At 39.3% G+C, this 14417-nt stretch overlaps 1 protein-coding gene across 1 annotated transcript in view; it reads right to left on the bottom strand.

Moving 5' to 3' along the window:
• LOC118789779 (VPS10 domain-containing receptor SorCS3-like) overlaps window positions 1-14215 on the bottom strand; it is a 116801-nt gene extending 102586 nt beyond the window's left edge. Inside the window, exon 1 of the mRNA XM_036546385.1 lies at window positions 13625-14215. Coding sequence (XP_036402278.1) covers window positions 13625-14209 — 585 coding nt within the window. The 5' untranslated portion in view covers window positions 14210-14215. The remainder of the gene's footprint in view (window positions 1-13624) is intronic.
• Window positions 14216-14417: the final 202 nt, after the last annotated feature.

The raw sequence follows: 14417 nt of genomic DNA, 5'->3' as shown, positions 1-14417 counted from the left end.
TTTTTTATTATTTTTTCCCCCTTTTGACATGTTGTATTGCTTTTTTTTTCAGTTGTCTCCACACTTTTTGACATTCTGGTGTCTGTCCATTGACCAACCACATCTCACATCTCTCCCAGTGGGGTTTGAGGTCATGTTGTATTACACAAAATACAGGGAAAAGCCATTTAGCAAAACAGAATTAATCACTATTGTTTGAATGGAAGAAAGGTTGGCCCTTGACTGTGCTGTTGACCTCTCAGAATAAAGAGAGAGAGAAACAGATTGAGTGAGGTGTTAACAGTGTTGTCATATTGCTGTCAATATCATTTTTATACCTGTGCGAGTGTACAGATGATGCTGGAAAAGAACTGCTAATTTTAAACATTTTAGTTCATCAAGCTTCATCTACCTCCCTCACTTGCCTCAGCATCTCTCATCTTAGAAACAACTGACTCGGCCTGGGCTGTATGTGCCATATGCCGACCGAGTTGCAACACAGAATGTAAATTTGGAAAGAGTACAAAATGGCGTTACTGGAGTACAGGGTTAAGGTAGCATTTAACATGTGCTGACGGCTTCATGGAGTTTTCCTTCCTTAACTCCCCTCTAGCATCCGGTGTTTACGGTATGTCACGTAATCTAATTACTCCCTCTAGTGTTGGCATGAGGCACTGCCTCAGGATCTTCCTCTGAGCAATAAAAACACCAGCCAGGGAGAGACTGCACCTAGTCTTCAAAACATCAATTATGCATGATCGAGTACCTGTAGAAAAGCACAGTACCTCATTATCATCTTAGTCTATTCAGAACTGCAATAAACAGAAACAGTTTTGTTTTATGAAAAAAAAAAATTTACTTTTATTTTGAAAAACATTAAAGGCTCAAATTGAAATGCAGCTATTTGTATGAACACTTAAACATCACTCTGCTCAGGGTAAACTCCTAATTGAATGGCAATAAAGCTCGTTTTCATCCCGTTTCATTTTGCTGTTTGCAAGGGTGTTGCTAAACCTGTTCACTTTAATGGCTCTGGAGAATCAATCTAAAATTGACCAAAATTGAAATCTAGAGGGTTCATCTAACAATTCAGACTCTGTATATTAACACATTGTGTGAGACTGAGGGGCATTTAAATGCAATCAAACTTTCACAAAACATGTCAGAATCCAATTAGAATGAGAGGTCTACACAGGGGAGGAAGATCGGGAGAATGTGCAGTGAGCTGAACTGGTACGCTGAACCAAGGTGAACTACAGAAAAAGAGTGGACAAAGAGCTGCCATCTTATGCTCCCCATCAAGCAGCCTTACTTTAAACCCATTAAGGCCTTGTATTGACAGAATGTAAGACCTACATGAGATTTGCTCAGGAGATAATTCATATTTCCATAGTTACTTCTCGGCTTTCAGCAAAAGCACATACTCATAACTCATGTCTTAAATAACTGATTTCCTGTCCTTTTAGGAGGGGGCAATAATGTATTCACTGTTTAGCATTAAGTAAGAATACACCACTGACCTCATTGCCTCTGCTGCGTTAATATGTACATAATGAATCTGAATAATGACTTTTTTTTGCATTGCCATTAACAGTAATAGGATTAATGGGATTAGTATTAATAGGGTCTTTAGACCAGTGGTCCATCAATTTTCATGTAACTTCAATATGAGCAATGCGTACAAAGGGAAAATCTATGGTTTCATTGTTCAGTTACAGTAAACGAAAGAGTTATGGCTGTATAAAGACGCACAGTACAGAGAAATAATCCAATTAAACCACATAATACAATGGAATAAAATACACACAAAACGTCTTTGAACAGATCTCTACACAGTTGCCCTGCATAGGCCGGTTGACTAAATGACTCACTCTCAGGATGGTACTAATGATTTCTAAAATAGCATTTTCTTTCATTTCTCACTCTTTTGAGTGACTGTGTGAAGATGCAGTCTTTACCGTGGACACACATTTCCTTCCTGTTTTTATATTTGTGCTGAAGGTGTATGTTATTTGTGTTCAGGGTCTTGTGTGTTTAATGACATATATTTTGCAACAGAAAATCACTTTTACCCTTGTCTGCTTAAAAGCATGACTCCCCCCCCCCCCTTTTTATTTAATTATTTTATGTCTGACTCTCTGAATTTAACTTTCCTTATTTATTTGCATATACATTATGCATTTCTGAAACTCTCCAAATCTATTTTTAAACAAAAAAAACTTTGAAGTATCAGCCAGCTTCTTCCCAGACTGATTGTAACAAGGAGCAGTATTTTGTCTGCTGTTCAAAGGGATGTCCAGACAAATACTTAGTGGCACCAAACTTAAGAACTACAAAAATATACTTTAATATCAAATGCATTGCAACAGTCTCACCATGGCAAAGTTTTTTGTGAATTCCTACAAGACATGTAGACATGTCTTTGCCAAGACATCTTGGCAAAAAAAAGAAAAAGCCTCATTCAAAAATATCAGCATGGGTGTGACACAACTCCAACATCTACCGTCACATGTTGGCAAGTTGTTGTATGCATTAATATTGCATGCTTTGTGGCTGCAGACTATAAAGGAGCATACCATTTCAAAACAACAGCTATTCTAATTTCACAAGTTTCCTTAAATAGAAATCTGTACACAGTAATGGAGCCCAATAAAAACTAGGAAATGGAACACAAAGCCAGTACAATCTGCTGTGATCAGCTGTAGAGTGTGCGTTAAGGAAGACTCTTTTAATACTCATGCACAAAGAAAGCAGAGAACAAGCTAAATTTTTGCAAATGTGTCCAACTGTTTATTTACCCTGAGATTATCTCTCCTGCATTTTATGCCCATTGGGCCACGGTCAGACCTCTGTTCAGCTGTAAAAGCTGCGTTCTTCTGAACAAATAGAACTTGACAAAATGGGGTTCACAACTGATTACTGTTAACTGTGATGATTAATCAAAGGAAACCTGAGATCAAGGTCATGGATTAATTTGAATTTGTCTGGAAAACCCTGCTTCAGGAGTGAAAAGTATACTGTATACTGACACTGTGAAGTGAAAATACTCCATTGCTTTCATGGGGTGTGTATGTATGTGATTGTGTGTGAAAGAGTTTAAGCTTGAGAATCTCCTTTTGTCTTTCATAAATAATTCTGCACCGCCTGTAACAGTGTATGACATGAAAGACACTGCGCTGTTAGCGAATACATCATTCTGAAACTTAATTGCATTTATATTACATTTTTATGGCACCAGGCAGGCCAAACACTATGAAACATGTTTTACAGTGTTTAACTGGAACATGATTATGATAATTGCATGCGTGTATACAGTGTCTCTTGTTTCAAGGGTTTCCAAGCACCTTGTAGTGATGGGATCAGTCATCTCATTCACCATCTAGGTGGCACAATACTGCCATTTTGCATCAAAAGCCTCACCATACACCAATTGCAGGGGCACGGCCAGAATTCACGCAGCAAGTTAGACTGAGGGGTGAGTATATAGCCTGACAGAGAAAATTTGGCAAAGACAGAAGAGACCACTGCTACCATTTACTGTAACAGCCAGATGACGTCTAATGATTGAGGTTAGACCACAGTTTACCATCTCATTAGAAAGACAACACCTCCTGTAGCACAGTGTCCCCATCACTAATGCTATAGAATTCATATCTGCTTGGTGGAGAGGAAAGAGCGCCCCTTCCACTCAAATCAACCTTAGTATTATTAGAATTTCTTTCTCAAGGAGATCTCACATCCAGGTACTAATCAAGCCTGGTCTTTCAGAATACTAGAAATTATGTAATTATGTACTTTCTTAGTGATTCTGACCAAACAAAATGTTTCAGCGCAAATCATTTTTGAACTCAAATCATTATAGCTTTTGAAAGGTGCTTTGTAAAGCATGCATTAGAGGGTGGAGGGAATTGTCAATAAGAATACATTAATGCACCATCTATTGCATGCATAACACATATGAAACAAGTGGTGTGGTAGTAAACTTTTTTTTTTCATATTCAAGAACAACCTTATCGAACTAAAACAAGACTATGCTGTATATGTAATAGCACTGAATGTGTTGACAGCTACCTGTGGAGACCTGGCAATCAGCCAGCCTAATATCAGGAGAAGCATAAATGTCAAACTGTGTGACAAGGGCACTGACCCACACACTTCTGTTCTCTCTTGCCTCCCAGGTAATTACCTACTGCTCATTTTCTGTGGCCCCACTGCAAAGATATGCACTCGGCGGATGGTGAACCACAAACATCATGTAGGTTGGAAGGGAAATTTGAATAGATTCATACAGCAATCTCTACTTGCCTAGCATACTGTGGTGAGGCTGACATTTTTGAAGTGTCAGGACTGTTTGGTGCACCAAAAAGAGTGTCTGTCTTAAAGTAGTGATGTGAAAGCCGGTGTATCACAGTACCCCCCAGGGAGAACTTCACATTCAGAGTCCCACACACCGGTGTACTTCACGCCCACAGACCTCACCCTTGAGGAAAGTGACAAACCCTCTTTGCTCCCAAGTAGAGGGTGAATTTCTCTGGCATTCTTATTTGAGGAAAGAACGGAATTTTGGCATTCTAATTTGAGGCGGGAACAGAATTTTCTGCATTGTAGTTTTGCCAATAACTGTACAATGGCGTGACATTTCAGCACAATGCCTGATGCTGGGTAAAATATCAGTCAACCTGTGATGGCTGCCACAGGGCTTTCTGCCAGCACAGGATTGTCATACTGCACATAAAACATCTGGAGTGTGGTGGTTGGGTGATGAAACAAAGGCGCACTGTGACAGTCAGATGCCGGGAAAAACCCGCGGCAACCAGTGCTGGATTGAACCCTTGGATTCATGGCTGGATGAGCTGTCCTAGCATTGATGGAGTAAAGTAAATATAGGGACAGACATTGGCTGGGGGACACAGATACAGACTTTATTTTTGCAGACAAGACCAGTCTGACCTTCTTTCAGCCATCCCGACTCCTCAACCTATCTAACGTCGAGCACTGGGGGTAAGGGGATGTCACAAGTTGACCATCGTCATCGCAAACTCGACTGTCCACAGACCGTGATTAGCGTTAGAACAGGGAAATTGGACAAAGGTATTGTTTACTTAAGTCAGGGCTGATCACTGTCCATGGAAAAAATCAAACTGTCACATTAGTTGTTCATATTTGTTTTTATTATATGTAAAACTAGTGTGATACAGTCTAAAATGATCTACTGTGTAAGTGTCTTTAACAAAAAGGTGGTTGTGTCTAAGGTTTCAAAGACAAGCTGTCACAGGATTTGTGTCACTCATCATTGAATTTTCTGTGTTTTTTTCCAGTACTTTTTCACAAACAGAAGGAGGAAAACTTCAAACCAAGCTAAAATGTATTGTGGGTGGGGAAAAAATGAAGTTTGGTTAACTCTTTGGTTAACTGCATGCAAGGATAGAAAGGTAAAATCCACTGAAGCAAAACCTCTGCGAATCTGTGCCAGACAGAACTGGAAATGAAAAATATGATTACTTCCCTTTTACCAGGTGTTCATTGACTGAGGACCTTACTGACATAGTAAAAGGCACTTTACACATACACTCAAAAAGCTGATCATTTGCCATTAAATACGATATTATGTGAATTGTTTGACATTCACAACAGACTATGTTTTTTCTGCTGTGAACCATGGGGGAGAATTAAGAGTCTGAAAATGGCTCACCCTCACACTTTCCTCTGAGAACTACAGCACAGCACAGTGAGCATTACCTGCTAACCATGTGCTCCACGGTGTGCTGTTGCTCTTTTTAAGACAATAGCATATATTATTGCAGAAATACCCATGAAAGCTCATCTCACTTTTTTTATATATATATATAAATGACGAGTGTGATCAGAATAGTTTCAATTTCAAGGCTTCAATGAAGTACTTTCATGATTTATCTACTACAGTGTGCGGTGTTGCTGTTACCATTGTTCTTCATTTACTCTGAAGTCTCCTTCACTTGGGTTATTTACCTAGCAGATAGCACTACACTTCATCCATTTATACAACTAGATATTTGCTGAAACAGTTTAGTTTTTAGTATTACTGTCTGCCATCATCTTAAAGAAATGTAATACTCTGTATGGATTACTAATTTAGCACTCATTGGTCAAAATTCATCTACTGTGCATTAACCTATCATTACTGTAAAAGTTCCCACCTTGTTAACTTTGCCACATCTGGTTTATTACACTGCTGGACTGTAGTCACAGCCTATACAGTGCTGCTTGGCCCTCTCCATTGAAAGCAATAGCATGCATAGTCATTTTGCACAACTGCATTTGTCATCTGAATTCTACCTAATGATCAAGATAGCTCTATATAGATGACACAATGGAGGCCAAGCATCTGCAACATTACATTAAATTTATTTAAAGGACACTTAATCTGCATTCACTGAGTCATTGCGCAAGAAGCCATTAGGCTGTGATTGTGGACGTTTAACTGCGCAGGCCTGAAGAATGTAGTGGGTGTCCATATGATATGTCCACATATCCTACAATTCATTGACTGCAATACACAAGAAATAACATTAGCAACACAACCATATTAATGTAAATAAAGTGTAGTCACCCCTTTTGTAAGTCTTTCCAGTCTTTCCCTTCTTGGGAACTTGTTCCTAACATAGTTTCTCAGTTTTCTCAAGCTAGATGGAAAGATGGCATTAGTCTTCTACCTCAGGGATGTCCCTTTTTTATTCGTTTATGTTGTTATGATATGAAATATCATGAATACAGAAATACATTTGTTTATATTAAGAACAGTTTAATGTGAGGTAGCTGCTGCTGCATGTACTTACACTGCTTGATTGACTCTGCTGTGTTAGGAGTCTAGACAGTGTGCTCCACAGAGTAATTAAATGCAGCTCTGAGAGACTGCATGTAAAGTAGGCTGTAACAACTTACTGTATCAATTCTCAGAATTTCATTACAATCAGAATGCCCACGCAGAAGTAGGACCTACAGACACTGAGGACGAAATGCAAATGATTTGCACGATTCGTGCTAGTGAAACTAGCTCATTATGCTTCTAGTTACACTAGTGCGACTCTACAATTACTCACGCCCTTGCGGTTAAGACAGCATGGACTGTACTATACTATGCGTGTATATAAGGACAGTCTACAGTGCATGCGTTTATGGTCCATGTCTTGTTTCCTTAATTAATCCAATGAATAATTCAAGTTTTGGCCTACATACATTGCGTATTGTAATATTTACATCTATTTACAGTTACTCTGTTTCTCTCTTTGCCTGATAAGGTCTTCATCAAATTCAGGCATCTCACATATTTCCCTGGAGCCTTTGGAAAGCAAATCTCACAGCTCCCCAAAGGGTCCAGCTTGCAATAACCATGCAGGAGATGGGATGACAGCCAATAGGAATGTTTTGATTTTTTGATTAAATACACTTGGTTCCACATTGAATTCATATTGATTTCAACTGATTTTGAATTGGGTTCCGAAATATATTTTATTCAGCTTGTTTGATTATGACGAAACAGGGGAAAAAAATCACTAAATTAAACTGGTATTACTCTTTTGGGAGCCTCTTCTAAACTAACGTGAAATTAATTATAATACTTAAATGAATAAATAATGAATTTAGGACAGCGTTACTTTATCGTACGTCATCCGCTGAATGAACTGAGAGGTGTATAATCTATTGCATAGAGCAGACCTCTTGGCTTCAAACATTCTGGGGAAAAAAACACCAATTCATGTCACTTGGCGTTGAGCAAAGTTTACGCTTGGCCATCTGAGACATTGGGTAGAAACGCTCTGGTGGAGGCATTGAGCCAGGAAACCCAACTTCTATTGCAAAGGAAAAAAAGTCAGAGGAACTCATTTGTAAACACTAATTAGAGGGGAAAAATGAACCCTCTGGATGAGTAAATAATTGATTACACTCATTTCCTCTTCCATCACGTTTGGGATGAGACAGAGGGTAAATAAAAGGTTTCTTTAATTGAAGACAGCTAATGATTTATAAAGAACAGTATCCAGGGTTTGGGAATGAGGGAGGCCACAGCAAGCCCTTAGTGTGAATGCTTGAGTAAGATCTGTTTGGGTTTGTGCCTGGCAAATATTTTTCTTCCTCCATATTAGTGTTTTCACCGCAAAATTTACAGATTTCAGATAAACAACATATTATTCATGATGGGCCAAATATATTTGGCTCTTGCTCGCAAAGGTTTGTGTCATGTTGTACGATGTTAATGACTTCCAATTTTGAGCCAAAATTAGTGGCAGAAATTCCAAAACGCACACCTTTTCATGCTGCATTCATGATGTAAAAATACAGTCCAACATTTCCTTGAGAGGAAGATTGTTGCATTTATTGTTACATGGAAATGGCTCATTTTATTATTCACTCACTGTATGTGAAAGTGGAATGGCTGACTACTTGAACTGACTTAGGTGCTAAACACCCATTCCTGCAGTTCCAGGGGCATGTATGCCCCTCTCCCTTTTGACTGTGATGTCATAGTGCATTGTAACTGTGTGAGATTCTACATCATCAAGACAAACTCCAAGTGCAAAAGTGCAAAAATTCTGCCTGGTGCAAGTATGCTCAGGACAATAAATATTACACATCATTTTTCTTTTCTTTTTAGAATATCTTAATTCTATGAGACAACCAGCTGGCATCTATACAGCCCAGTTTGACTCTAGTTTGACTCTAGACTCTAGGCTAGTATAATAGAGCAAAATGTGTATGCACGTCATGTATGCTTTCCTTAAATGATAATCAATATAAATGTATTAATCTGAAAGTGGGGCAAAAAAAATCTTGAAATCATATAGGACTGATCATTTTGCAGAGCATTCATATTTCACAGTCTCACATCTGACCAGTTCATGTGGCTGCAAAGTAGCTTGTCACCACCCCCACCCCTCTCCCCCACACCTGTCTCAACAATAGGGCATCATTGGTAAGAGCGCCAAAAACATTATGTGAAAAAAAGTAGTTCTAGGCTATCCAGCACGAGGTCTGCAGAGCAGTCTGTTCTAAGACTTGACCGTAGTTAAATAAAGGACTTCAGGATCCAGCACAGTACCTAGATGTACTTGATTAATCACAGTCAGAGGCTGGGTCATTCCAATGAAGACAAAGCATTCCATCAGGAGAGTAGAAGAAAAGAGGTAAAAACCATTTTTCTGCCAGGGAACAGAAACTCAAAAGGGCGGCTTCAGTCTTGTGCCTCAAGGGTTAACAACAGTCCCTAGTCATTAAGGAAGGCATAAAGACCTGCCAATCTGCAACAATCCACAGGATATAAACAACAAAACATGGTACAATTTCCAGAAATGAACTCACTTGAATACAGCAAAAAAAAAGAGTAAAACAAAATAAATAGCACATTCAGCTTCTGAACTGTACAGAACTGGGCTGTGGAAAATTCCTGGGTAGTCAAGATGTTTCTATGGAGACCTCCTTTTATGGCAAGTGATTCATGTTTGGGGTTAATGCAAAATTCTATTCACACAAATAATGGCCAATTTTCAAAAATAAATGACAAACTTAAACATGCATGTTAATTGCTGTCACCGTTTTTGAAATGGCATAATAGGTTTCCATGGCTAAGTGGAATCATGCATTATGGTATTATGTCTGTAAGAACTGGAGAAAAAAAATAAAACCCATGTCCAAAGGTACTGCCAGTGTGCAGAGTTAAAAGGCAATCATGATTATCATGACAACAAACACATAACACAAAGAAACATAATTACTGGATATACCATAGCTAGCTAGTTATTTTTATTGCAGTTACGTTTTTTCCTCCCCATTATCACATATCAACACCATTCTTCTCCATTCATTCTACGGTTTTCTTGGAAATGGTTGGCAATATCGGTCAGTCAACCAGAGCCTCCATATACGACATACCTAACAACATCACATATCTTCGTCATCACAAAGCAGAGTGACAGTCTTCTTGTAAGATTGATCAGTTTATGAAACTTGAAATAAATCATAACCTAGAGACACATCTCAGCTATACATTTGAACAGCAAATGTTCTATGTTGTCCCTCTTAATTGCATTAATAAATTCTGCTATCTTTAGCAAAATGGCTAACAATAACCGAGTAGCATTTTTTAGTTTTATCAAATACAAACAAGCACTGCTTCCATTCAGCACTGGGGCCTGATATCACCCACTGGGCTTCTGATTTATGGAACTCATTAGCCTGTTATCAAATGGCAATGAATGAACAAACAATTGCACATATTAATGATTTAACAAAAAATGCATACATAATTAAATGCACAAAACATACTTTTATTTCTAACCTTTTTTGCTCTTGTGTTTTGGGCACATACAATTCAGTCCTCCATAATTCAGATCATCTCCATGGGAATGGATTTGCCACTTGATAAAGCATTCAAAAATAAACAAACTTGCTTTCTAACAGACAGGCAGAATCACATGGTGAGTGTTTTATGGAAACTACCATGTGCACAATGAGGGTTTACAATGAAATAACAGGCTCCACAAATAAATTACATAGCAAACGGCACACAGCAAATAGTTATTTATGAAAAATTTCAGCAAGCATTTTTTATTACAAGTTGAAACGTATTATTTGGGGTTGAATGGGCAGATTTAATTCTCAGTAAATGCTTCATTTGCCCTGGTTTGAAATGCAAACATTTAATACAAACTCCCTTCAACTTCACTATAGCATGTCAGTTTTAGGCTAGACTACTGCAATGTCTTCTGTCGAGTAGCTCAAACTGTAGTTCAGAGCCACCTCAGTTTCAACAGAACAGTGGTGCTGTTCTCTCACTAGCGCAGTGAATCCTGGCTCCCTGTTAGATTCAAGATGAGATATTAATATTCTATTAATATGGTGATGTATGACAATATTGAAAAGTAAGAACTTTTTCACCTTGCTTACACTGAGGTCTTTTCTTGAAACCAGAGAGCTTTATGTCAAGCTGGCTGACTTGATGCTGACATATGTATACAGATCAGGGTAGGATATACTTCAAGCAGGCCAGTCTGCAGCAGATATATCTGTTATGTTTGTGTCTGAATCTGGGGAATGATCAGTAAAGCACACCCAAGTGGAGCTGGTCTGTCCCTCCCTCATATAGATTTCCTGACATCTTGCTTTTCCCTTCATCTGAGATGTCATCATTCCCATCCCTATAACAATACATTAAAATCTTCATCTAACATAATCACATTATTGTTCTTTTATTTAATTTCTTACTTGAAGTGTACAATTTCTAATGCCTCTCCTTCATCCTGTCTCCATCTCAGGAACATAAACGAGATCACTTCCTCCCTAGAACATACCAGACTTCTTCACGTACCCATCAATGACCTTACGTATCCCCTTGCAGACTCACCGTAGACCTGACCATCCCACCTCTTTAACCCCAGAGACTTGATCAACTTGACCTGATCAACCCAGCCTGCTTCAATGTGTTTCTCCTGAATATAACATGCTTTCTAAGCTAGAACATCATGCACAACTCTCCAGATGACCCACAGGAAATGTTCAATCTACAGACCGTTGGTTCCCTTGTGGTTTCTTAACTGAAACCAGCCAAAAAGGAATCGCTTTTTCCTTGCCATGGGAAGCCTTAACTTGCTCTCAGGGGGCCAGTCGGCTTTTGCCCTCTCAAAGGAAAATTTGAAACTGCCTTATTATCAAATCATGTAACTTGTTGGTATATCATGCAACTGTATACTTATCCTGTACCTTTAAGGCAGTGCGAAAAATGTATTTGTGAAGTATGCTATATTAAATAGAATAGAACAGAACTTTGTTTTTTCCCACAGGAACCTCATTTGTGGCATGTTGACTTGTTAAACCACAGATACATGATAGCACAGACATAGCATTAAGAACACATATTGCACACAGCATAGTGGCACAAGCAGTTGTGTATGCACAAACAAATTACAAACAAACACAAGAGACTACAGATAGACAACACCCACCTGTCGCCATTACAACACCACCAAGTGTTTGATTGGTTCGTTGACTGAGAAAAAAATTCATCCAACAACTTCTTTCCATCTAGGTGTGGGAATGTGAGCCTCATAAAGGTCATTAAATGCAGACATTTTTGTCACTGATACCCTTTCTACTCAATATGATGCAAATTCTATGAATGAAATAAATGAAATAAATATGTGAATCAAGTCAAATACAGTGCCTCAGGAATTTTAGCATTTTCTCAAGTATCAACATCTAAACACAGGCGTACAGAAATGTCACATATTTTACATGTATTAAGCAGCAGATCTAAAGTTTCATACCAATATATGCCTATAAAAAAAAATTATATATTTATAGTTAGGCTTTCTGGAGACTAAGGCATAAAATATTTAACACCCACCACTACTGAGCAATGTGAACTTAAATGCTTGCCACATTAAATTATTCCATTCCACAAGAATATTTTTGCAACCAAACCCTTTTCAAATAATCACCAATTGTAGTCACTTTGAGGAAACTGTTGCATAATAATTTGAGAAGAGGGTCCCACCAAAAGATTCACATTTCTGGGGGAAAGAACCTGCAGGCACAACATCTTTAGCACCCCACCATCATTAGAAACCTCAAGTACCATCACCAGCAATAAATATAAAGTTTCTCTATACAGACAGCATACAGAAACTTAGGTAACACTGGGAAAAGACAGCTATCGAGGCTCTGAAAATATTTAGCTATTGAGCTATCATTTCCCCTTTTATATACCAGTAGCCTACTGCCACTCCCCTCCCCCCCCCCCCCCCCCCCCCCAACACTCTCAATCTCTCTCTCTCCTTCTCTCTGTCTCTGTCTCTGTCTCTCTCACTCTCTCATTCTGTCACTCACGCGCGCTCGCGCGCACACACACACAGGTGAGCAGAATACTTTCTCTTTATGTTAAAATATGCACTTAATTGAAAACCCACAAATCAACACCACATGCAGCACTGTAAATTCCAGTATAAAATGTATACTGTTGAAAGGGTTTTGCCGTTAAAACGTACTATTTACCTTTCACGATAACTTATACTTTATGGGCATTCTTCAATGTGATGGCTTTTAATAAATTCATTCTCACGTGTATTCAAACGTATTATATCAAGCGTATTATTATTTTCTTTAATCATGCACCATCATTACGGCGCAAGCACACATTGCAAATTCCATCTGGCTGAAAGAACTGTTTGAGCCTTTTTTCAATTCTCTTGGACAATTGCATTATAAACAGCATCTGTGCGGTGTTTCTTCCGTTGCGTATTTCGTATAGAGGGGAGCGCGGCAGCTGCAGCAAAGCGTTGCGAGTGCGTATCTGGATAATTTGTCAAAAAAAAAAAATCTATTGTGCAGATGCAGAAAAATAACACCAAGAGGAAACTGATGTTTTCTAGTAATTCCACTAAGGTGAAATCAGATTTTATGGGATATGGACCACAACCGAATATGTGCACCTGTTACAGTTGTGAAAAGGTACGCAATACACATGTAAGCACATCTTGGGCGTTTAGTTCTGCAGTTTAACCGCGTGTGAAATTACACATCAAATGGGTATTTCAGTATCTAGACACACCTGGGCGACGTTGATATTTTAGTTGTTGTGCCGAAATTCGCATGAACTAGAACGCAAAGAACTTACGCTGCTGTTGTGTCCAGACCAGTGCACCATCGCCTGGTTGTGAGCGGAATCCCCAGACAAGGCGAAAGTGGTGCTGATTAGTTTGGGCTCCTCTTTCCTGGGGCTTATCGCTCGGTCATCATCCCTGTTCCAGTTAAATTCGGACCTCATTCTGAGCCCGTCCAGCGCGATACCAGCGCTCTTTCCGTCTCCCATCAGCGCTCCGTCCAGAGGATGGTTGCTGGGTTTTACGCCTTTTGTCGTTTCGGACAGTTCTAGTTCACTTCGCTTCACCCTCGCAAACTTTACGTCTTTGAGGTCATTGTGTACAATATTAGACGCACCTTGAGTAACTTCGTCGCTCGAATTCCCTACAATCCCCCCCTCTTCCTCATTTTGCCGAAGGGTGAGTAGTTCTTCGGTTTCAGTAGCCTGTGGTGAACGATCAAGTGACACTTTGGTATAAACTCCATCCGCTCTCAAATCTTCACCCAATTCCTTCGCATCCTCTGCCACATTCTTAACTGCCACGGGACCGTCTGGTACTCCCATCTTAAGGTCTGCTGATAGGTGAGATTCTTTACGGACCTGTTCAGGAAATGTCATCTTCTCTGCCGGGTTCATGCGCCGTCCCTGCGGTAATTCCTCCAGCTTTAGTTTAACTGGCGATGGGCACGATGCGCAGGTTATCGCTCCCTCAGCCACTGCCGGAATTTGAGAACAGATCAAAAGCCAGGTCCACAGAGCTAAAAACAAGCCTGGGCACAATGCAGCCCTCGTCTCCATCGCAGGTTAAGATTCGTGTGGAATTTCC

The sequence above is a fragment of the Megalops cyprinoides genome, chromosome 15 (assembly GCF_013368585.1).
Source record: "Megalops cyprinoides isolate fMegCyp1 chromosome 15, fMegCyp1.pri, whole genome shotgun sequence".
Lineage (NCBI taxonomy): Eukaryota > Metazoa > Chordata > Actinopteri > Elopiformes > Megalopidae > Megalops > Megalops cyprinoides.
The sequence above is the reverse complement of the archived record's forward strand: the minus strand, read 5'-3'. Positions and strand labels throughout refer to the sequence as shown.